The sequence below is a fragment of the Colobus angolensis genome, unplaced genomic scaffold (genome assembly GCF_000951035.1).
Source record: "Colobus angolensis palliatus isolate OR3802 unplaced genomic scaffold, Cang.pa_1.0 Scaffold410, whole genome shotgun sequence".
In the NCBI taxonomy this organism is placed as follows: Eukaryota; Metazoa; Chordata; class Mammalia; order Primates; family Cercopithecidae; genus Colobus; species Colobus angolensis.
In genome coordinates, this window is record NW_012117489.1 from 1,434,891 (window position 1) to 1,461,439 (window position 26,549).

At 38.0% G+C, this 26,549-nt stretch overlaps 1 protein-coding gene across 1 annotated transcript in view; it reads right to left on the minus strand.

The window, feature by feature from the left end:
• The window catches only part of CFAP69 (cilia and flagella associated protein 69), a 65,892-nt gene extending 44,593 nt beyond the window's left edge, over positions 1-21,299 (minus strand). The window contains exons 1-5 of the mRNA XM_011956216.1: positions 20,930-21,299; positions 11,207-11,266; positions 8,536-8,601; positions 4,596-4,705; positions 1,621-1,697 (exon numbers count right to left, since the gene is read on the minus strand). Of these exons, the coding sequence (XP_011811606.1) occupies positions 1,621-1,697; positions 4,596-4,705; positions 8,536-8,601; positions 11,207-11,266; positions 20,930-21,049 (433 nt within the window). The 5' untranslated portion in view covers positions 21,050-21,299. The remainder of the gene's footprint in view (positions 1-1,620; positions 1,698-4,595; positions 4,706-8,535; positions 8,602-11,206; positions 11,267-20,929) is intronic.
• Between the last annotated feature and the right edge of the window lie 5,250 nt (positions 21,300-26,549).

A 26,549-nucleotide genomic window follows, 5' to 3' on the forward strand; every position in this document is an offset into this window, starting at 1 on the left:
CATAGCTTCCTGTTTCATAATCTCAGGGCAGAGTACCAACTTCTTCCCTCATCCATTTCCAGAAATCTTGCTTCTGAGTCAGAAATATCTATGTATCATTTGGAAGAAAATGTAATATAACTTATTAGCACACAGTAGAAACTGGAAGTTCTTACTAAAATCATGAAGAGTTTTTGTTCAACATTTCATCTTATATACAATTATTTTAATTTAAACTAATGTTTCCAGCCATGAAAAAAAACCAAGAGACAGAAGAGCAGTACTTGCAGTCAGTAATCAGCAAAGGAAACTCATTTAAAGTTAAGAGTTCATACTGTTGTCATATGAGATAGTAACATGTTGTGCAGGCAGGGTACCAGTCATTGAGCAAAGAACAAGCTGACACTCAGTAAAAAATTGGCCTGTATTTATAATACAAGTGACTGTCAACACTTTTGGAAGCAATATTTAAAAATAATGGCAACAGGGGTATTTTTTAAAATGTTACCAACAAAAACTACACTTTTTCTCTGTTAATACTACCATATCCTCTTTTGGGTTGGCTTCTCGTTGTAAATTTCCACTGATGATAGAGATTCACATAATTAAAAATTCCCATATTTCTGAACCTGCGTGCTTCCTAAGGTGTTTTTCTTTAAACTGCCCCCATCATGTTTAACCTAATCTCCACAATACCTTCACCTATTCTAGGATATAGAGTAGGTGAACCCTAGGTAGTTTTCCCAAAGTAACTAAAATTAAAAACTATAAAACCTACTGAGATATAAAAGGGTTAGTGTCTATGTTAAAAATAAGAATCCTTTTTTTTCTTCATTCCAGTTGAATCTCTAACATCTTTCTATATGAATTGTAATGCTGGGAACATCACTACTCAGCAAATATTTTTAAAGATGTATTGGATCAATTGTGTATCTTTTATTCCTTCTGTACAAATAAAGACCTAAACTAGTAAGTACCAATTTAATGTACGATTTGTTTTGGGAACATGCTGTCATGTCCCAGGAGCTGACTCAAAGAGCCAGTGTTTCCCTAATCTAATTTCCCAGGAAATTGTTTTCTTCCTTTAGAAAATCAAGTGATAACCTGTTTGTAAATACCTATCCTTTTATGATATTTTTCATATTTTTGTGTACAAAAACACAGGCATCTGCATCTTTATGTGCATTATGCTTAAGTTCTTAATATGCTATCATTTTATGATTTGATTTAAAATTTTAGATCATTTAATGAATAATTCTATGATTGTAGCAATTAAATATTAGAGTTCAAAGTTGAAATGTTTTTGTGATTACTTAAAAAGGGGGATGTATACTTTCTGATTTACAAAAATAGTGAACAAACACTTCATCAAACTAAATAACAAATCATCAAACTACATAACCAGCCTGTCCTTGTACTTAGAAGATGGACTTTTATTGGTATCATGAAACAACTTGAGCAGAATACAATACCAGAATTATCACCAAGCACACTGTGATTAATTCACTACTAGGAAACAACAGAAGATCCTAGACATGGAGAAGGAGTCCTCTTAGTGAAACTTGGGGAAAATAGATACTTCTTTGTCAGTAGGACCTGTCATACATTACATCTGTATAACTAAAGGAAATCTTAACTTACCCAGAAGTGCAATTGAATTAGCAGTATCTTCAGCATAAGTTCTTTCATCCGATACTTTCTTTTTCAAAAATGGCAAGCTTCAATAAGAGTGAAGAATTGTAAGAGTAATTTTTAATAAAGTCTTTGATTGAAGCATCATTTGTAAATGGGGGAGAGTTCATTTCTAAAGAATAAATTAATAATAATATTCTATTCTTTAGCCCTGGGGAATTGACAACTATTAACTACCAGTTGTAATACATAGTATTATAGTTTAATAGTATTGTAACTATTAAAAATGTTTCTTGGGCCGGGTGCAGTGGCTCACACCTGTAATCCCAGCACTTTGGGAGGCTGAGGTGGGTGGATTACGAGGTCAAGAGATTGAGATCATCCTGGCCAACATGGTGAAATTCTGTCTCTTCTAAAAATACAAAAATTCACTGGGCGTGGTGGCATGTGCCAGTAGTCCCAGCTACTTGAGAGGCTGAAGCAGGAGAATCGCTAGAACCTGGGAGGCGGAGGTTGCAGTATGCTGAGATTGCACCACTGCACTCCAGCCTGGTGACACAGCGAGTGAGCCTCCATCAAAAAAGAAAAGAAAAGAAAAGAAAAGAAAAGAAAAGAAAAGAATGTTTCTAATGAACTGACCAAAAAGAAAATATTATATTAATTATAAAAATTAAGAAATGGATGTAAAAGGCATAGGTTAAGAAAGTCATTTTGCATCACTTCATGAATAAAAAACTTAGGAACCCTCTTTATCTTTGAGGTCAAAATAGTAATAAACTATAGCTATAATTCTATCAAAGTTAGTACGACATTGGATAATCTGATACAAACCATAGATCTAAGCTCACCAATGACTTAAAAACTGGTTAAGAGGTTTTCCTGAAATTTTCAAAACTCTAGGCAAAATCAACAGTTTATTCATTCTTAGAGATCAGTGTATTTTTCCTTATTAGCTGGGTTAGTAACTATCCACAAAGTAACAGAATGCTTTTGCAGACATTAAGGCATTCTGTTAAGACATTAAGGCATTAAGTTAAGAAATATTAATTATATTAGAATTGCATTTCACAACTACTATAACCAGTTATTTGAAAGTAACTTCTTTATAAATCTTAAAAGATCTGGCACATAAACCTAGGTCAGTCTAAATTTCAAAGGTAATATAAAAGTTATTTTTTAAATATATAAACTATCTTGACATTTCATGAGTTCAAAATTTGAACCTCCTGTACTATTTAAAGTACAATATATCCTATATAGAGAGGACTTTTCATTCATATTTTTCAAGAAAAATTAAAGTGGTTGAAAATGGCATTGAGAACTATCACATGAGGATGTATTAATAGCAATATACAGGCCAATTTGAATTTAAAGATAGCTGAAGAGCAAGCTACAAAAAGTACAATTTTATAAATGCCACAGAAGTTCATTTCTAGTGTTTGTCTAAATTTGTCATTTGAAACAAATAACATATTATATTTGTTATCCAGCTGCTTGTTGGATCTCTAAAGTGAAGGACTCTAAAACTAGTATTTTTTGTTCCCAAACTTTTTCCTTTTCTAGCAAAGGAGACAACCTATAAGATAAAGCATCAGAAGAGTTTTCAACCAAAAAGTTCATGAAAAAATTAGCATTATACTTCTGATGCAGTGAGAAAACCATACTACTTGGAGGCCAAAATGGAAATATTATTCTATTTTTATTGTTTTTATCTTCAAAAAATGTCTTGAAAAGAGAAACAAGTGAGGGTGAGGCATAGAGAAGTTATCTAGACATAAGCTGAAATTAGAAAAGTAGAAAAAATTAACAACGTGAATAATTATGAAATATGAGGGAAAATGAAGACTGCAGCTATACAATTAAACATTCAGTCACAAGTTTTCATAGAGAATGAACTTTGTGCAGAGCTCTGTAGGAGCATAGATGTTGAAAGTAATGTTTATAAACTTGGTGTTCTAGGACTTGCAAAGCCTTGAGATTTAAAAGTTTTACATTATATAATCGTATGTAAATATAATAATAATTTCCAATCTGTTCCTTGAAAACACCAGAGCAACCATTTATTTTCCATTGTCCCTATCTATTAAAAAGCAAGGCATGGTATAGGCATTCAATATATTATTTTGGTTATTTTATTCAGATATCAAAAAAATAAATTTAACTGGTTACAAACATTTTAAATATTGCTGCTAAATCTAAAAGTGAGAGTTAGAACCTACCATGTATGCATAATTCCACTAAACCTTTCAATTATTTATATATTATTTGTATATTAAAGTAAATAATTGCTATCTAAAAAGTTAAATTGGTAGAAAGGTTCAGAAGCTAAAATTGTCAGAAAGGTTTATTCCTCCCTACTACATTACATTAAGCAACTAAAAATGGATATTTTAATATATACCTAGATTAGCCACCATGTGGCACCAAGGGAGCACCATATATTCAGTTCCCAGAGCTTGTTAAAGAACCAACAGTAGAAAGAATAAGGCACGTTAATTTTACAATTCTTACCTCTAACTTACATTTTTAAAATATATATCAAATGTAATTGGTGATATTTTATTCTTCACTCAAATTTCAAAAATCAGATAAAACATGACATATAACCCAATATATCTTTGAGATCCAAATTTTTTAAAGACAGAGAAAAAAACTAGACTGAAACTTCCATAAGTTTACTCAAAGATTCTCTGAAAATACTATAATTCCTTGGTTACATCTAATATTCATCATTTACTTCAGAGTAACTAATTACAAGAAAGCATTTCAATATACTTAGAATTTAATCTCTTGTGGTTAGCAGTCTCAGACCACAGCAAACCGATTACCTGAAATACCAACTGCTGGAATCAAGTGATGAACTGAAGTTTTCTTGAGTTCTGTAGCAATCTGCTACACTATAATGCATAGTATGTTTGTGATACAAGAAACATAACAACACACTCCATGTTAATGCAAAATAAAGTTAAAGAAAGATAACTTACCCACACAGTTTTATGATATCATATGCAGATTCGACAAAACGAGGCTGGTTTTTTATTTTTCCTGCACATAGATTCAGAATTTTAAATATCTGTGCTAAATCCCTTAATGGCTTTAATATTTTTAGTTAAGAAATAAAATTAATAAAATTAAGATTCTTTATTAACATATTCTTTATAGTATTTCTGTGAAGAAAGTCTATAGAATTCCAACTATTTTGCCAAATATGGTAGATACTGTTTTAATTTTTCTTATTTTGAAGTCTAAAAAAGGAAATTTAGAACCATATTTTTTAAAAAAAACATTTCATTTTTGCCTCAGAAAAATGCCTACTCAAAATTTTTTTCCTCTCACAACTTTAGAATTGGATTACCAACTGCTACAACACAGATTCAGTTGATCAATAACTTCCCACTGGCAATGAGTAATAGCACATTGGAAACATTAACTTATTGATTAGGGTCAATTATACCCTTCATCTTCACCCCCAACCCCGCCTGCACAAACATATGCTGTCTCAGAATAAGCAACCCAAACCTTACTTTACTCTACTATTTTATTAATATTAAACTGAGATGCATTTTCCTGTGTTTAAGGCTTAAATTGGTTAGGATTTTATCTGAAACTAATATGAAAGCAAAATATAGCCTTTCTAGATCTTTAAACAAAAGCATCTTTTATGTTATCTATTAAAAATTCCTGCTGGCTGGGCGTGGTGGCTCATGCCTGTAATCCCAGCACTTTAGGAGGCCGAGGCAGGCAGATCACGAGGTCAGGAGTTCGAGACCAGTCTGACGAACATGGTGAAACCCCGTCTCTACTAAAAATACAAAAATTCGCTGGGTGTGGTGGTGCATACCTGTAATCCCAGCTATTCAGGAGGCTGAAGCAGGAGAATCGCTTGAACCCAGGAGGTGGAGGTTGCAGTGAGCTGAGATCGCACCATTGCACTGAAGCCTGAGTGATACAGTGAGACTCCGTCTCAAAAAAAAAAAAAAAAAAAAAATCCCATTGGCACATAAACACATTTCACTGATTTTGTTTTATAGCTAAGAAATTATGGCAGATGTGAAGATGTGACTTACACTTCTTGGTTGAATCTTATTACTTCTAGCCTTTTTCTAGGACATTTTAGGAAAAGATGGGAGAGCAGGGTACACTGGAAATAGAAAGCTCTGTTAACTTCCTAGAGAAGTGACCAAGATACTTCTCCAACTTTGCTAAGTTTTACAATTTATATAGGCAGCCTATGAAAGGGAATCAGAAATAGAGCCAATTGCCACCAACGGTTTACATGAAAAAAAAAAAAATGGAGGTGTTGAGGTATCAGGTTAAAATAGGAAAAGAAATCACCTGCTAGTAGACATTTTCAGCTACCAGTAAATAGGGCTTGATATACACAAGCCCTAAGATTGAACAGGTCAAAATAAAACCAAGAATAAAATATAATAAAATATTTAGATAAAATTATAAGAAACATTTTTTTCTGAATGGAAGTCTTAAGAGGCTTTGAACTAGAACGAGCTAATATTAGAGTTGATAACTTTTTTTTTCTTTTTTTTAGAGATGGGGTCTCACTCAGTCACCCATACCCAGGTTGGAGTGCAGTGGAGCAAACATAGCTCATTGCAGCCTCAAATTTCTGGGCTCAAATGACCCTTCCACCTCAGCCTCAGCCTCTGGAGAAGATACAACTACAAGTGTGCATCGCCATACATGGCTATTTTTTTCTGTAGAGGTGGGATCTTGCTATGTTGCCCAGGCTGGTTTTAAACTACTGGCCTCAAATGATCCTCCTGCCCCAGACTCCTAAGGTGCTGAGATTACAGGCATGAGCCACAATGCATGGGCTTAACAACTTCTTTAGACCAAGTCAGACAACTGTTCAAGATCATTTTCGGGGGTGTCCAGTCTTTTGGCTTCTCTGGCCCACACTGGAAGAAGAAGAATTCTCTTGGGTCACACATAAAATACTCAAACACTAATGACAGCTGATGAGCTAAAGAAAATTGTCAAAAAAAATCTCATCATGTTTTAATGAAGTTTACAAATTTGTGTTGGGCTGCATTTAAAGCCATCCTGGACAGCATGCAGCCCACAGGCTGAGGGTTGGACAAGCTTGATTTAGATGAATACTATTCAAAGTGTGGTCTATGGGCCACTGTCAGTTCTGGAAGTGTATTTACCAGTCTGTGACAAAATGAATACAGAAAGCGAGAGTGGGCATATAAAAACTTTTATAACAATCTAATACTTGTAGGATACTTCTATTGTATTTTACAATAGCATATATATGTAAATGTTAAAAAAAATGGCCAGCTGCAGTGGCTCACACCAGTAATCCCAGCACTTTGGGAGGCCGAGGCGAGAGGATTGTTTGAGCTCAGGAATTTGAGACCAACCTGGACAACATAATGGGACTCCACAAAAAAATAAAAATTAACCGTGTTTGGTGGGTGCATTCCTGTAGTCCCAGTTACCTGGGAGGCTGAGGTAGGAGGGTCGCTTAAGCCCAGGAGTTTGAAGTTGTAGCGAGCTATGACTGCGCCACTGTACTCGAGTCTGGGCAGCTAAGGCTGGATGGAGAGTCTGTCTCAAAAACAAACAAACAAACAAACCTCCCAAAACAAAACACAACCCAACAACAAACTGGTTCTTATCCACAGGTAGTATTTGTTTGTTTGTTTGTTTTTGAGACAGGGTCTCACTCAGTTGCCCACACTGGAGTGTAGTGTCACAATCTTAAATCACTGTAACCTTGAATTCTTGGGTTTCAGCAATCCTCCTGCCTTAGCCTCTGCAGTAGCTAGCACACACCACCACACCTAGTTATTTATTTTTTTTTGTAGAGCCAGGGTCTTGGTATGTTGACCAGTCTGGTCTTGAATTCCTAGCCTCAAGCAGTCCTCCTGTCTTGGCCTCCTAAAGTGCTGGGATTATAGGGGTAAGCTATCACACCTGGCTTTTATGTACAGATAGTTTTAAGACACACTGGTTTTCATGTATTCTGATCAGGGTGGTACACTTAGTAGGGATAGTATATTTATATAATATTTTACAGATTATCAAGCACTTGCATGTACATGATCTCATCTAATCTTCCTAACAACCTCATGAGCTTCTATTACTTTACAAGGATGAAGAAGTTAAGAAGCTTATCAAAGGTACAACTGTCCATGTAAATTAATAGAAACAATGACTTTGACTTGGCCCTCTAACTACATCCATTGTCTTTCTGAATCTACAAAAACTGGTATTATCCACAGTTACTTGTGTTACATTGTTTCTTCAATTTTATTTACATTCTCTGATACAAAATACAGTTTTGTAAAGAACATAAAACCTTAGATATTCTCTGTGGTAGACAGAATAATGGCCTCTCCAGTTTTTCTGTGGTAGACAGATTAATGGCCTTCCCCAAGATGTCCATGTCCTAATTCCCGGAACCTGTAACTATGTTACATAGCAAAGGCACTTTTCACATATGATTAAGAATTTTGAGATAAGAAAATTATACTAGATTATCCAGGTGGGCCCACTGTAATCACAGGGATCCTCATAAAGGAAAGAGGGAGGAAGGGAGGGTCAGAGAGAGAAGATGATGTGATGACAGGCACAGAGGTGAGAATGATGCCAGTGGGGGAAAGAGGGCATGAGGCAAGGAATGCAGGCAGCCTCCAGAAGCTGGGGCAGGCAAGGAAATGATTCTTCTCTAGAGCCTTAAGGAGAAATCAGCCCTGCCAACATCTTGACTTTAGTCCAGTGAGGCTGATTTTGGACTTCTAACCTCCAAAACTGTAAGATAATAACTTTATGTTGCTTTAAGCCATCAAATTTGTGGTAATTTGTTACAACAGCAATAGAAAACTAATACATTTTCTAATAGAAATTCTCTCGTTTCAGAATAAATGAAATGAACATACATATAAACATAAAGGATACAAGTCCATTCTGAAAACACTGTACCAGTTTCTTGACAAATTTAAGTTGTTTTTCTTCTAAGCCATCCTAAAACAAATGACCTATTTTAGTTCTTTTGTGCTATTAAATCTATTGAGATTTTTAAAAATTCTTCAACATAAAAAGTAGATACTTTAAAATTATCAAGTAATTCTTAAGTTACTATATTATAATGTAAGTGTTAAAAAATGTTTTCTGAAACAGTGAAGGTAAAAATAAACTATCAGAACTATTTTATGATCTAGCAATCTCGCTACCGGGTATTTATCCAAAGGAAAGGAAATCAGTATATCAATGAGATACCTACAGTCCCATGTTTATTGCAGCACTACTCACAATAGCAAAGATACGGAATCAACTTAAGTGTCCATCAATAAAATATGGTCTTTATATACAATGGAATACTGTTAAGCCATAAAAAGGAATGAAATCCTGTCATTTGTAGCAGCATGGATGGAACTAGAAGATATTAAGTGAAATAAGCCAGATTTAGAAAGACAAATATCACACATTTTCACTCAGGTGCGGAAGCTAAAAAGTTTTTCTCATGGAGATACAGACTAGAATGATAATTACAAAAGGTAGGAAGACTGTGGTAGCGAATATTTGTTAGCAAAGTAGGGTGACTAAAGTTAACAACAATGTATTGTATATTTCAAACTAGCTAGAAGAGGGGATTTGAAATGCTCCCAACATAGAAATGATAAAAGCTAGAGGTGGTAGATATCCTAAATACTCTGACTTGATCATTATACATTTTATGCATGTAACAAAATACCACATTTTGTTATCATCATAACATCATAACATCATAAACATTTACAGACATTACGTATCAAAAATAAACTATCATTTAAATTTGATTAGGAAATTGGGAATCAAAACTAGGTTAATATAAAAGCAGTAATTGTTTCCAGAGATAATATTAACAACAGCTGAAGTATATTGAATATTTTTTTCTATGGCATGTACCACATGGGCACCATATATACATACCACTTCATTAATTTCCAAAATGACCCTATTAGGAAGATACTACTATGATCTCTGTTTTCCAGAATAGGAAACACAAGCTGAAACATTTTAAAGTAATGTGTCCAAAATACACAGCTAAAAAGTGGTGGTGTTAGAAGTCAAATTTGGAAAGCTGTCTGTAGAAATTGTATTTTTAATCTCTAAAATATGCTCAGTGTTCTGTGCAAGCCAAACATCTTAAGTCAATTAAAAATGAAAATAAGCAAGCAAAATTTCTACACAGTGGTTTCCATGACTGAATTCTGTCTGTCCTTTTAATCTTAAATGTTCCTGAAAAGCTGTGATATTGTCTATACTTTTTCTCTGTAGCCTTATTAAACAGCTAATAGGCACTCTATGTAGTTGTCGTTTTTTAAGGAAATGTAGATATAGTTACAATAAAAATACTTTTCACAACAATGACAGCCAGCAAAAGATAAATTATTCCAATAGTCATTTTTTCTCCTTTCTATGTAAAAAATCAGAGAATAAAAAATGTTAAAACAGTGACCAAATTTTTGTGACTTCTATTCATGGGACATTGTTTTCTTTTGATAGGCTATACTATGGTCAATCCATTTTCTTCTTTTAAAAATTTTTTTTTATTATAATTTAAGTTCTGGGATACACATGAAGAATGTGAAGATTTGTTACATAGGTATACACGTGCCATGTGGTTTGCTGCACCCATCAACCTGTCATCTAAATTAGGTATTTTTCCTAACGCTATCCCTCCCCTAGTCCCCCATCCCCTGACAGGCCCTGGTGTGTGATGTTCCCCTCCCTGTATCCATGTGTTCTCATTGTTCACCTTTCACTTATGAGTGAGAACATGCAGGTGTTTGGTTTCCTGTTCCTGTGTTAGTTTCCTGAGAATAATGGTTTCCAGCTTCATCCATGTCCCTAGAAAGGACAGGAACTCATCCTTTTTTATGGCTTCATAGTATTCCATGGTGTATATGTGCCACATTTTCTTTATCCAGTCTATCATTTATGGACATTTGGGGTCAACTCATTTTCTGTTTCCTAACAATATGTATTCCTTTTTGGAAATCACCACATAAGTTCCTAGCGTGTGCTGGCTTTTAGGCATTCAGTCGATTCTTGATAATATCAGGTGGTATACGAGCATATGTGCATATACATTTGTTATCTTTTCTCTCAATGCCTACTTTCCCAGTTTTGAGTCTTGTGTCTAAAATAACTTAATTTCCATTACATCCTATATACGATTGTTCTCAAAATAATCTATGTGTACATGCTCGTGTGTATCTATCCTGATTTCATAATTAGTACACCACAGTACCCTGTTTTCTACCATTCCCCTCCTCCAATCCTACTAGGTAACAAGCACTTAACAGAGGCTAGATGATCCTTTCTCTACTCTTAAGATTCCTTCTGTTACAGCCACCATGGGTTTGTCCATCTCATCAAAGCAAATCTTCCTCCAGTCTCCCCACTTCATTAAATATGTTCATACTAAATTTAAACAGTCCTTGAATATAAGATATGTACCATTTAAAATGTTTTCAACAAAAGGAGATAAATGAGACTTACATTTGAAGGGATATATGTTACCTTTCAGGGAAATAGTTTGTAAGTAATGCAGCGGAGTAATTTTCTCTCAAAGCTTACTCACTTTATCAGTCTCTTCAAGGAGTTTGATGACACGATTAAGGTCCATAGGCTTGAAACCACCCTAAAAAACACACAACCCTTATTATTCTATATCATCTTCTATATCAATGTCATATCTAACACACTAATTTATATGATACTTTCCCTTGGTAACTTAAAAAACGTCTTATGACACTAAGATAGTAAGGGGAGAATGAAAAGTAGATGAAAACTTACAGGAATACATAGATTTTGGAGTAAAAAACCCCTCCTGAATTCTAGTATTTCGTATAATCTTAACGTTTTAAAATTTCATCAGCCCTGAGGGGTCCAAGAAAATATTTAGAATAATAGTACTTCCGTATGTTGAGAAATAAAATTATCTTATACTTGTATACACATTACACTAAGTTTGCCTATGCAGATACACGGTAAGAGCAGCTTCTAAACTACAGGTAGGAGATTGCTTTTCTCAACTAGGTATCCCCTTATGTCAGTTAGTACCAGCATTCTTCTAGTCATCCACATTTAAAAAAACAGGAACTTGTTTTAATGTTCTAAAGATTTTACATCTTAAATATTTCTTGAGCCCATTCCATCTTACTGATTTATTCAGTTCTTAGCTCTTAATTTCAGGGTGTTCCTGCTATTCTCCCTGACTCCACTCTTGCACCCTTCAACACCATCCTCTATTCCACCATCAGAACAATAAAACTCAAATCTGAACATGACCCGTCTAAACTATTCAATGATTCCCCATTAATGCCTCTCACATCTCCTCTGTTTACACTGATGTTACATTCCTATTCCTCTCCTTGGTTAATTCCCACAGGTCCTTCAAGATGAAGCTCAGGTATTATCTTCCCAAAGGATGAAAAAGCCTAGAAAAATGCTGTGCTCTCATTGCACCCTAAGTTTAAACCCATTAAAATTACCGTTGCATTGTTCTGAAAGGGTCTACATGTTCGTTCCCCAACACTCCCTGCCCCAAAGTTCTCTTAAGAGCAAAAATTTTTGCTTTCAGGCACTCCCAGAATACAACACTGGGCCTGACATATAATATTGTTAGTTGCTTAACAAATACTTGGAAAATGCAACCAAGAAGAAGCTATATTATAATAAAGTTATTCATTGGTAAACGGGGAAGGAAATGTGTACTATCATCCAAAGTTTAAGTAGTAGACCCCGAGCACCCAAAGCAATCCTGAGCAAAAAGAAAAGAGCTGGAGGCACCACACTACCTGACTTCAAAATACACTGCAAAACTATAGTAACCAACACAGCATGGTACTGGCATAAAAACAGACACATAGGCTAATGGAACAGAACAGAGAACGCAGAAATAAGTCCCTGCATTCATAGCCAAATCATTTTTGACAAAGGTACCAAGAACATTCAGTGGGGAAAGAACAGTTTCTACAATAAACGGTGTTGGGAAAACTGGATAGACACATGCAGAAGCATGAAAGTAGACTCCTATATCCCACCAAACAAAAAAATAAAATCAAAATGGATTAAAGACTTAAACATAAGACCCTAAACTATGAAGTCACTGGAATAAAACATTGGGGAAACATTTTAGGACACTGGTCTGGGCACAGGTTTTTCTGGGTAGGACCTCAAAAGTGCAGGCCACAAAAGCAAAAATAGACAAACGGGATTACACCAAGCTAAAAAGTGTACCCACAGGAAAGAAAACAGTTAACAGAGTGAAGAGACAACATAAAATATGGGAGAAAATATTTGCAATCTATCCATCTGAAAAGGGATTAATAACAAGAATATACAAGGAACACAAACAACTCAATAGCAAAACAAGGCTGGCCGCGGTGGCTCACGCCTGTAATCCCAACACCTTGGGAGGCGGAGGCGAGTGGATCACCTGAGGTCAGGAGTTCGAGACCAGCCTAGCAAACATGGTGAAACCCTGTCTCTACTAAAAATACAAAAAAAAAAATTAGCCGGGTGTGATGGCGGGCACCTGTAATTCCAGATACTCGGGAGGCTGAGGCAGAAGAATTGCTTGAACCTGTGAGGTGGAGGTTGCAGTGAGCCAAGATCGCACCACTGCACTCCAGCCTGGGTGACAGAGTGAGACTCCGTCTCAAAAAACAAACAAACAAATACAAATAGCAAAACAAAACAAAACAAAAAATCCCAACAACAACAAAAAAGAAATGATCCGATCAAAGGTAAAGTATGATGATACAGAGATCTACAAATTCTAAGTGTGGTTTTGACTATATTTATCTTGGGGGTTAATGCTTTGCTACCTGAAATTTTATTCTTAATTCAGTGTTATGTCACAGTGCTTACCCCCATTACAGGAGTTAAGCTCTCCCAGTTTCCTTTGTATCCTCTGTCCTGCTTTCACACTTACTTCTACTTTAAAATAAATGTTTGAAAAGATGATGTAATGGTGATATAAAAGATATACAAAAGGGAAAAAATCCTACTTATTCCTATCATGTAGTAAATGACATCTATTTTTATTTTTATATATTTTGTTTTTCCTTACATGCATAAGTATTTCACATAATTTCAATTAGTTAATACCATGGCAGCTTCTGAGTTTTCAATCTGCAATACATACTTTTCCATACTTCTACATAATCATTATTACATTGTCTTAGTTTTAGTATTTTCTTACCCTTAAAAATTACAAATTCATATATTCTGATCTCAAGACATTTCTCTCAAAAACAATGAAAAAAAATTAATCCTAACTGAGATGTCATGGCATCAAAAACAATTTGTAATGAAACATGCTAACTTTAAGTCTGTGGAGTAAGTATCTGAATGAGCTCATTTACTCAAAATTATATTGATTTTTATTTATTTTTGACATGAAGTCTTACTCTGTTGCCCAGGCAGGAGTGCAGTGGTACAATCACGGCTCACTGCATATCTCAACCTCCCTGGGCTCAGGTAATCTTTCCACCTCAGCCTCCTGAGCAGCTGGGACTGCAGAGGTACATCACCTCACACTTCGCTAATTTTTGTGGTTTTTTTTGTAGAGATAGAGTGTTGCCATGTTGCCCAGGCTGTTCTGGAATGCCTGGGCTCAAGCCATCTGCCAGCCTCAGCCTCCCAAAGTTTTGAAATTACAGGCATGAGCCAACATGCCCAGCCATTTTTACTTTTAAAAATAATTTTAAAAAGGATTTACTAAATACGAATCTATACCTGGTCTTATGTTACCATTAAAAATTGTTAAATATTACTGTTAAATACTTAAATTTACTGTTACCAAAAATTTTGGTAAATAGACTTCTGCCTTTTAAGATTTGGGGATTTGGCAGTGATATCCACCACTACACCTCAGCTGTCTTTTTTCTTTTCCTCCTACACTCTCAAATTATACATACACACACACACACACACACACACACAGTGGGTTTTTCTTTTCTGGTTTTCTGAAATATTTGCTTAGAGAGTTAGACTAGGATATTGGAATGAAATGTCAATGCAGGATTTTTTTTTTTTTTTTTAAGACTAATCAAGGGAAGCAGTGGGAATGGAGAAGTAAGAAATCTGTAACTGGTTGTAATCAATTAGCTGTAAACGGCACTGCACTTGGGCCAGCCCAGTGTAGGATTTTCTTTCTAATATTTGTGTGTAATTTCAGATTTTTTTCTCCAAATGACCAGGTATAATTTTTAAAAGAACAGGGAGTAGTAAAGATTAAAGCATAGATTCCTCTTAGATTTATCTTGCATTATCCATTTGATGTTACTCTAGGTTTTACCTGCTTGGCAGATTTTTAAAAGATTTCTCTCTCTCCCTCTAGCTTCCCTAGACTTTTCCTCCTATAACTATTTATTAGTCGTTTTTTTGTTTGTTTGTTTCAGGAATTGTGCAAGGTGTGGGGAATAACAATGTCCTCATCTCATGCAGCTATTGGTCTGGCATGGGATTTTACAGAAGGCTTTGTATGTAACACAAGGATCTTAAAAAGCCATTGAACGGTTTGGGACTGAACATATAAACAAAACTGGTCAGACTATACATGACAAAATAACTCTGGCCAACAACCTCTGCAGCAATTGGCTCAGAAAAGTCAGGATTTGGCCAATGACTGCCAACTGTCCTGGTTTTTGGTCCCTCTGTTTCCAACTTAAGACCAACCAGAGAAAGCCAAATATGCCTTCCAATTCAATCACAGAGGATACCCTGCTTCTAGCTAGCCCACCTCCAGGTTTCCCATGTCAGCAACCTACAATTAGAGTAGACCTGAAGTCTCCCCCACACCTTTTTTTTTTTTTCCCCCACTTTAAAGCTTCCCAGGCTGCACTGGAGTCTTTGCCAAAAAGTGATAGTGGCTGACTCCCTCTCTATAGCAACCGCTGAATAAACAGTCTCTGTTTATCGTGGTAGTCTTCATTTATTTCCACAATATTTAACCAGAAGAATTTAATTATGAAAAGATCATCTTGTATGCTGTATGAGACTGAACTGGAGAAGACTGGGTTGGAGGTAGACTGTAACTTTGGGCCTTGAATAGGTAGCAGCAACTGGTATAGACAACATCAAATGGAATTAAAAACATCTAAAGAGGTAGATTCAGCAAGACCTAATGAGTGACTGGATGCAGTGGGAGAAAGAAGGGAAAAGCTGAAGATAATCCCTGGCTTGAGGAAGTATATAAATGATTTCACCATTTCCTGAGACAGGGAAAGCTGGAGGAAGAGGTTTGTGTCGGGGGTTGGAGATGAGAAAAATTTGGGGCAGAGGTTTCCAAATCATAGGCTTAACATGATAATTGAAGATTTGGGGTAAATGAGATCATACAAGCAGAGAGTAGAAACAAAACAGAACATACATATGTAAATATCAAAATACTGTCATCTTAAGGTGTTTATGGAGAAATTGTAAAAGCATTCACAAAACCTTTTAAGATCAAAAGTGTAATAAATTGCTTTGAAGAAAATTAGACTTACTTCATTCAAATTATAGGATGAACTTATTTCCCACTTTACCCAGGGACATTTCAGAGGGGAGAAACCTGCTCATTTGATACTCAGTTACAGGGAAAGAGACTAACACTTATAGTGGTCCTTTTATATGTCTGGCATTTTTGGTCTCAATTAATCTTCAGATCTACCAAGTAAAGGTAGTACTATTATCCCTCTTAATGAAACTGAGGCCCTGGGACCTAACTTGTTAAAGCCACAAAGCTATTAATAATAAATCAGCCAGCAGGTCTGTCTGATGTAGAAACTCTGGTTCTTTGTTCCTTAGTTCTCTGCCTGACTCCTCAACGGACAACCAAGGAGTCTCTCTCAATCTCTCTCTCTCAAGAGATGGGGGTCTCCCTATGTTTGCCCAGGCTGGCTTCGAATTCCTAGGCTCAAGCGATCTTCCTGCTTCAGCCTCTCAAGTAGCTGGCACTATAGACACATGCAACCAACTACACAGGTTATTTCTTGCAAAAACCCTATAAACAAGGCTAGGCAATTTTAAGCACACAGTTCATGGAAGTATTACAGACAGTGACAGGATATGACATCGACTAAAAGATTGTGGAAGTTCTCATAGGTTCTCAGAGGGAAAGCAAATTTGAGCAAGGAAGTTCAGGCATGATACCTATGCCAGTCAACTAATCACTATATTAATTGTTATTCAAAGTGGGAAATGAGGTCCTCCAACTAGCAGCACGAGCATCACCTGGAAACCTGTTAGAAAAGTGGAGTACTGGGGTTCATCTAAGACCGACAGAATCAGAATCCACATTTTAATAAGATCCCCATGTGCTCCATATGCACATTAAAGTTTGAGAAACACTGCTCTAAAGGGGGTTGGGATTCTTTAGAATGAGGGGAACAACATTAAATAGAAAATAAAGGGTAACCAATTAGATATCTTGTGATTTCAACAGATGATTAAGATAAATTTCACTGCCAATCCCATCAGTCTCCAAGGGATGAAGCACTCGTTAAACCACATTACCTCTACCTTCCTGTAGGAAGCCAGACACATATAAACACTGGGATTAATACTAGAAAAACAATCTGAGAACTATCTTCCTATTTGGCAGGTTTTGATACCCAGTGTATTAGTCTGTTTTCACACTGCTATAAAGACACACCCGAGGCTGGGTAATTTATAAAGGAAAGAGGTTTAATTGACTCACAGTTCCACCTGGCTAGGGAGGCCTCAGGAAAAACAATCATGGTGGAAGGCAAAGGGAAAGCAAAGACCTTTACAGGTGGCAGGAAAGACAGAGAGAGAGAGCAAAGAGGAAGAGCCCCTTATAAAACCATCAAATCTCGTGAGAACTCACTATCACAAGAACAGCATGGGGGAAATCACACCTATGATCCAATCACCTCCCACCAGGTCCCTCCCTCAACACCTGAGGATTACAATTTGAGATGAGATTTGGGTGGGGACACAAAGCCAAACCATATCACCCTGTAAATATCATCTGAATTTATTTAATAATTTAATAAAGCTGTTATGACAAGAATCATTAATAATAACAGAAAGTTGCCATTTGTGGGGCACTTGGAAGGCATGTGCTGGGCACTGTGCTAAATGCCTTACAAATACTTTAATTCTCACAATAATTCAATGAGGTAGGCATTTCTAAAAATATCTTTTACAGATGAGGAAGCAGACACAGAAAGGGCAAGCAACATGTCCAAAGCTCCTCACAATTAGAAAATGGCCACCAAAATTCTGGTACTATTTTATTGTTTTGAAACTGGAAAAATACGATAAATCACTTTAAAAAAGAAGACGCTGGAATCACTACAGTAGGGATTATCAAAATTTTTATAGAGAGAAAATTTGAAGATAGAATGCTTACATAGAATATGTCTATGAGAAATTCACAACATGGAACAAAAATAACAATTCAAAATCCCAGATTCCTAAACTATTGTTTCCCTATTTACTAATAACTTTACTCATAACCTATATTTACATTTTCCATAATTCCATCAAAAAACATGTCAAAGTTATTAAAGTTAGAAAAATCTAATACTCTAGGAATACCATTTGTAGTAGCTTAGATAGAATTTATTTATTTATTATTTTTTTTTTTTCTGAGACGGAGTCTCGCTCTGTCGCCCAGGCTGGAGTGCAGTGGCCGGATCTCAGCTCACTGCAAGCTCCGCCTCCCGGGCTCCCGCCATTCTCCTGCCTCAGCCTCCCGAGTAGCTGGGACTACAGGCGCCCGCCACCTCGCCTGGCTAATTTTTTGTATTTTTAGTAGAGACGGGGTTTCACCATGTTTGACAGGATGGTCTTGATCTCCTGACCTCATGATCCGCCCTCCCCGGCGGATTCTAGAGAATCCCTTAGCTTTAAGGCCCAAATAATTTTAGGAGCTCTAGTTCCCTGGATAAAGGATGATGTTGATAACTGCTTGTTTTCAATACATAGGTCACTGTATAAGTTTTCTATATTATTATATAAGTTTGCTATATATATTATCTCTTTTTGTTTTGTTTTGTTTTTTGAGATGGAGTCTCACTCTCTTGCCAGGCTGGAGTGCAGTGGCGCAATCTTGGCTCACCTCAACCTCTGCCTCCCATGTTCAAGTGATTCTCCTGCCTCAGCCTCCCCAGTAGCTGGGACTACAGGCGTGTGTTACCCTGCCCATCTAATTTTTGTATTTTTAGTATAGACAGGGTTTCACCATGTTGGACAGGATAGTTTTGATCTCCTGACCTCATGATCCGCCCTCCCCAGCCTCCCAAAGTGCTGAGATTACAGGCGTGAGCCACCGTGCCCGGCCTATATATATTATTTCATTTAATCTTTACAATGGACATGAGTACTATCATTATCTCCATTTGATAGAAAGGTTAAGATACTTGCCTTTGGTCACATAGCTGGTAAGTGATGATCTTACAATGAACTGAGGTAGATGTGATACTCTCACCTTTAGCCACTAGCATATACTGTCTCGGAAGCACACACAGGCAGAAAAGAAGTTTGCAAATGTGCAGTGGTTGAAAGAACTGGAAACAGTTCCGAGAATCTTTCCTAAACTGGCCTAAGGCAGAGGCCTAAAAGGTTATCATTTTTTCATTCTAGGGTCTCTAGACTCCCATTCCATGAGTAAAGAAACTGAGTAACTCCGTTAACTTCTCATGAACTTAGGGTTCTCCTTTGTAAAAACAGCCACAGGCAAAAAACAAGAAGGCTGAGGATCACTAAGATTCCTCCCAGCTTTAAAAATTTCCTCTTCTAATTCTCCTCAGTACTTCGAAAATGTTACTACTCCTAGAATGAGTTATTAACAAGTCAGAAACATGAATTAATGCAAATTGATTGATTTCTTCTTGGAAGAGAATCCTAGGCCCTGGAAAGAGCCATAGTAATGAAAGAAAAGAAAGAAAATTAAAAAGGGGAGAAAATGCACACATATATATACAAATATACTTGTTTTATTTAATATGTTTTGGACTATTTTGGCAAAGGCTTTTAAAAAGTATTTCTCCTTAAAAAAAAAAGAGCCACTCTTGCTTGCCTTGTAGAGCGTTGCCCAATTTTTCTTGGAGCAAGTAAAGGAAGACTGAGAGCCATCAGTTATCAAATTCACATGCTTTTCAGTTTTGCCCGGTGCCTGGGAGTATGGCTGTACTGATCTTTCTTGCAGTCCAGGGAGTGGAGAGTTATTGTTCCTCAAAATTCTCTCCGCCCAGATGAGAACAGGTCAACAAAATGGATTAGGCAAATTCTCCTAACACCTATTTCTCCTCATGCAAAGTGCTGTTGCTCCGCAGGTTACTGCGTAAATGTCAGACCTCAGAGAGCTCAACTCTATTCCCATGGTAGAAGAGGTCCCCAGTCAACTGACCATTCCCAAGGAACTCTACAAGGCTCCAGGATGTGAACGCAAGAGACAGGGTTCCTGACGCAGCTTGAGATTTGAGGAGCCTCAACAGGAATTCCCACAGTGGCCCCACACCATTAGTGTGAGGCAGTACAGGGTTCCTCCAGGAATTCGCGGCTTTTAAGGCACGATCAAGGCTCTCTGGGGGAGCAATGGAATCCTAGTAGGATACAAACAACTTGGGGTTTCTAAACACCTCCGCCTCGAATGGAGATTCAAGGCCCTCAAGTGGAATTTCTCAACAGATCAACTTGCAAGAGTGAATTTTGTATTCATAACAAAAGCAAACCCAAAACCAAATACAGTACAAGCACAATAAAACAAATCAACTCTATTCTCTCCCAGTTCTCTCCGACCCAACCGGTAACAACCAGCTTCCAATTTCAAATTTTAAAAATGCTTAATTTCTAATTTTAACAGCGTTTTCCTCCCCTCTGGGTGCAGGCTTTAGTCGCAGCAAATTTAAGCATGGGAAAATTTACACCTACATCAAGAACATCACTCGATAACAGGAATCTACGTATTAAAAAGTTCAGTGCAAACTGATCAGGCCATCAAATCAGATTTTGCTAAGAATGATTCCTTTCCTCCCAGTAGCTCTGTGACCACTTTTCGAAGAAGTGCGGCAAAGCCCCGCTTAGTTTGCTGGGACTCTCCAGGAGGACCACACAGCGCTGGTCCCCGGACAGGATGGTTGACAACAACCAGCCCCTCACAACCGGTGCAGTTCGCAGGGGGTGGGGAATCGGGATTAGCTCTGCGCTTGGTCCATCCCGAGGCTTCCCCCATTTTCACTCCTGTCCCCAATTCCGCGCTTGCCACCCCCAGGTCTGGACCCCGTCTCGAGACCTCATCCCCACCCCCTCCACCTCTGAAAGCCCAGACACCTGCTCATACCTGCGCCTCATCGTCCTCCGTCACCACCCCAACCACTGGGATTTGACTGGAACTGCTAGACTTGTTCCTGATGCCGGATTCCGGGGCCTCCGCAGTCGCCGCGGCTTCCTCTGTCCACATGGCCGGTGGCGGCCGGGTGGAGAGTTGGGGGGTCTTCCTGTTCTACAGCGCGCCTGCAGCCGCTGGGCCCAAAGAGGCCCCGCCACTGAGAAGGGAAGGCAGCCTGAGAGTCGGTAGAGTCGCCAAAGTCCCAAAATTCCGCCAGGGGCCTAGGCCACCGCCATACAGTCCACTTAACGCCGCGGCCGCCCCTCAGCTGTTGCAGGCGTCTGATATCCGGCCGGTTGTTAACACAAGCCAGCGCGTTGCTAGGGGGCGGGGCCAGAGGCTACGGACAGCCGGAGAGCCAAACCACCTCAAAGCCTAATTGCACTTCGCTCCAGGCAGGGCGAGTTTGCAGGCCTGCGGTAAGGAGCCTGCAGGAGGCACCTTGGTAGGTAGCGGGGAGTGGTGCCTTAGGCGCCCAGTGTGTTTCGGTCTTGATAGTCTTGCTTCCAATAGGCATGAGTGGGTGGAGGGGTGAGGGATGTCTATGGCATACCTTAGGCGTGATACTATGGACGGATAGTGTTGAAAGCGTTTCTCTCACCCCAGGGAAATGACCAGTCTCGCTTACATTCCCCAGCTTTTGTCTGTACTTCAGTGGCCCAACTAGACAGTTAAACAAACAAACATAAAAGGTATTGTACAAAATGTTAAAAAGACTTTTGAGTCAGATTATTGAATCTAGAGCGAGTTATCCCTGGAAGTCCCACTTTTCTCATCTGTAAAAGGATTGTTGTGAGGATTGAATGAGATGACAGTGTTTGTTAAGTGGTGCTTGGCATAGCACCCCTTATGGTCAAGATTATCATTATCTTTATTACTGCTTGAGAACTAAAAATTAAATCCTAAGCCCCCCGACCGACTGAATGGATCCCCTTTTGGCCAAGGGGACCCCCGATAAACCTTAAAAGCTGAATTCCTGGCCCTGACAGGACGGAAGGATGGACACGCCTCGCTATAACCCCCAACCTCCTCCCTTTTCACGCCCCCACTTACTCCTCGTTTTTTGAGACATGGTCTACTGTGTGCCCCAGGCTGGAGTGCAGTGGCAGGATCGTAGCTCTGCAACCTCCAACCCTTGGCTCAAATGATCCTCCTGCTTCAGCCTCTGGAATAGCTGGGACTACAGGTGCACATGCCACCAAGCTCGGCTCCCTGTTCCTTTGAGGGCTTAGACTCAACAACTGACAAGCATTAATGTTAAAATAGAGATCAGAAGGCTAACAGAATGGACTCTGTGGCAATAACAAATTATAAGCAAGACCTAAGGCCATGCCAGGCAAGAGTTAAGTCACTCACGCCTACACTTAAAGAATAACCTATGTTTTAACTGCTGCAATGTTTTTCTTTTTCTCTAGCTGCTAAATAAGAACTGCCCTCGACATAAGCAATATTGAAGTAATTGCAACTCATCCATGGCCAGATGTTGACTAACAAGATCCTCCTGTTCCACAAGTAATAACTGAAGGTTTGATTGGACAAGAGACTGATTCAGTGCCTTTCCCCTGATAAAAGACCACCCACCATGGACTGGTTCTGGCAGGTTTACAGAGACTAAGCACTAGTACATTCATGTCTCTGCTTCTCCTTTTGATGTATAGAGACTTAATGCATTTAAATGTTAAGTTTCCACTCCACAGTGAGCACAGGATGCGTGTCACATGCATGTTTACTCAGCACCCCTCTTAGTGAAGATTCACAGCTCCTCTTAAATCTGTTGAGTATGTCTGTTTAGCCAACTCATTCGGCATAAAGCTTCTGCTCCAACCCCACCTCCTTCAAAGTGCCTGTTGACTGTCTCTGTGGGAGCATGGGCTTCCCAGTCTGCAGAATGGCCAGCCTGCAGGTTGTAACTCATTATAAGAAATAAAGTCGGCCGGGCGCGGTGGCTCAAGCCTGTAATCCCAGCACTTTGGGAGGCCGAGACGGGTGGATCACGAGGTCAGGAGATCGAGACCATCCTGGCGAACACGGTGAAACCCCGTCTCTACTAAAAAATACAAAAAAAACTAGCCGGGCGAGGTGGCGGGCGCCTGTAGTCCCAGCTACTCAGGAGGCTGAGGCAGGAGAATGGCGTAAACCCAGGAGGCGGAGCTTGCAGTGAGCTGAGATCTGGCCACTGCACTCCAGCCTGAGCGACAGAGCGAGACTCCGTCTCAAAAAAAAAAAAAAAAAAAAAAAAAAAAGAAATAAAGTCTCCTTTCTAAATTTATAGATCTCATGATTTTTCAGTTGACATGTTGTTGCCTATCCATTGTAGCCTGAATAATAATACAAGAAGGGTCAAGACTATAATAGAAAGCTTCTCATGATGATCATCAGTATAATTTAATAACTCAAACACCATAACTATGAAAATTAAGAAAAACTTTAACTCTTTTAATCCGTTTTCTAAACTTTCAAAAATTATTCAAGATTTAAATGTACATTTTTGTATCGTCCATAGAATTTATGAATTTAAAATCAAGTATAAACTCAATGAAAATAAATATTACTTCATTTCTCAGGACTTCTCATTTCTAGAATGAGGTTGATAAGTGGTTTTGAAGGTTCCTTCTACCTCAGACGTTGAATATTTCTGGCCCTAAAAGAAAAATGGGAACACTAGATTGGGACTGGCAGCACTTGATTGTCAATCCTAGCCAAAGAGGCCGAGTTTTGTTGAGAGAGTAGTGAGCACTTCTAGCACCTGTTTCCACACTTCTAGTCATTCGTCCACTTTTCTCATTCTCAGCCTTCTGAAACTGAGATCACTGACACTTGGGGTCAAAGTCTATTAACACTTTTCATTTCTCATCCTGTTGTACTAATCTGTAGTATTTTACATTGTTGACCCCTCTCCTCTTTTTCCAACCCCCTTGCCTAGGCTTCCACATTCTTTTTGTTTTCATCTCTACAGCTACTCAGTGGTATCTTTATGGCCCCAACACACTTCTGCTGCACCACTCTGCTACCTAGCTACTGATAGATATCTCTTTAGAACCACTCTTAGGCCTTACATCTAGAGGGCAGTTTAGTAGGTCTAAGGTTGCTTCCACCTAGGGAAAGTGCAAACTGTGTTAAGTGTTTTATTCATATGACCTTAATTGCTGTTACACAGTCCCAGTAAACCACATCAAAAGGAGACCGAAACTACTTGGATGAACACAATGGAGTCCTGTGAGAATGGCATCCCAGACCAAGATGGTGGCAGAGAGCTGACAATTGGATTATTTGCATATCTTTTGTGTGGTCATCCTAGCATCTCAGGATGAGGAAAGATGAAGAGGAGGGAGGGGAAAGGAAAAATTTCCACTTAAAGTAGAGCTTGCCTAGGAGACAGCAACTGACTCTTGTATTTTAACACCACAGGCTGAAGCTGATAAGGGTCTTTAAGCCTCAGTGACCTTAGACAGGCACCTTCCTCACTGGACCTAACTGAAGAGACTTTCCTGACTAGTGAACAATGGGATATTTATTTTATTTAACCAACGGCTTAGAGACCTATATATTCATTCTGCCCTATATCCAGAGTGCCAGTTTCCAATGCTTAATTAGCATAAGCCCCATGAGCTCCCCACTTCTTATATTTAAAAACCCCTGACTTTCCCTCCTCAGTGAAATTCTTCACGGAGTAAGTTCTCTTGCTTGGCAAGTTAATAGACTCAGCTTTGTAATTTTTTTTTTTTCTAGCTCTAATGGTATTTGTTTTACTCATGGACAGATGAGAAGGACAAGGATAGAGAGGTCTTCAAACACCCCACAGCCAGCCATCTTGGGTGAATTACTGCAGTTTTCCAACGGTGCCAGCAGGATTCCTCCTGCATAACATTTGCATTATGTTGTACATGCCACTGTCTTCAGATGGCTAATCCCTATGAAATTCAGTTCACCTGACATTTTCTAGGAAACCTTTACATCCTCTGTGTTGGGTGCCACCTTGTCTGTCATTCTGGTTTTGTACTCATCACATACTTAATGGTATCAACTGGTTCAGCAACTGGATCCCTTCCTACTGTACTGAGATTCTTGATAGTCACTGTGATATGCACCCCAGACCCTCAGCATACTGTCTAGAGCAGTAGTTTTCAAAACCTAATGTGTATCAGAATCATCTGGAGAAATAAAACAGAATCTTGAGCCCTACCTGCAGAGTCTCTGCTTCAATAAGTCTGGGTGAGGCCCAAGGATATGCGTTTTTAACCAGTTCCCAAACAATGTTGATGCTGTTGGTCTAGAGAACATACTTTGGGACTTCCTGGTCCATATCATACTAGTTACTCAAAAAATGTTCATTAAAAGATTTCAAGGATTATAAATTACTTTTTATTTTGATTTGAAGCCAAATTAAAGCATTTTGTAAGTTATCCAAAGTAAGGTAAATACTCCACGTCCTTGCTACTCAAAATGGGGTCCTTGGGCTACCTGTACTGGCATTATTAGGGGCTCTGTTAGGAATGGAGATTCTCTTGCCCCATGGTGGACCTACTGACTCAGAATCTCCATTTTAACGAGATCCTCAGGTGATCAGTACACACATCAAAATTTGAGAAGCACTGCTTGTGTGTGTGTATTTGCGTGTGTGTGTTGTCATTATTATTATTGCTTTGGAGTAGTTTTAACAGCCTGCATAAAATTGGCTTTCACTAATTATTTCATTCGTGGATTTTCCAAGTCCTTTGTTCCCAAATAATACTGGGTTTACTTTTCTTCTTGGTAAGTGCACAAAGATTAAGCTTCATACAAGCTTTAACTGTTTATAGTAGGTATGTTGACTTAATTTTAATCATTATTCATTGATTCTTCTGTTATGACACAAAAACACAGAAGGGTGAAAGGGTGAAATGACTACTGAAGGAGTAAATTATTTCAGCAAAAAGATAAATAGCAGAGAAACATGAGAAATGAGTTATACCTAGAGAAGAGAAATGCTTGAATCTGGTAACAATTCTGCAGAATTTAATATCTCAAGTTACAAATTGCAATTTCTTAGTAGCACCTGTAGATTTAAAGATTAACTAGAAGTTTTAATAATATATTGACTTACAATTTTTTCTTTTAAAAGTAACAAAGAAAGCTAAGTATGTTTTAAAATAAATATATTAAAATTGTGGTTCTATTTTCCTTCTGATTTTTTCTTGTTTGTACTCTGCCTAATTCGCAATGTTTAGTAAAATTATAATTATTTCAAATCATATGAATAATTATATATTCTTGAATTAAGAATGCGTCTAATAAGTATTTTAGACTACATATGAATTTAGTAGTCTCTAGTGCCAGATGTTCTAAATGTTCAAGCAAATGTTATTCCTTTCTTAGAGTAATTTATTTTAAATAAAGAATGTTTATAGCACATATGAAATCTAATCATAGTTTTTAATAGGTTAGCTTTAGGGAAATTCTATAACAGAAGAAATGCATACAAAATTAGAGTTTATTACACTTAAGTTTTCTTTTTTTTTGAGACAGGGCTCACTCTGTCACCCAGGCTGGGATGCAGTGGCATGATCTCTGCTCGCTGCAGCCCCGACCTCCC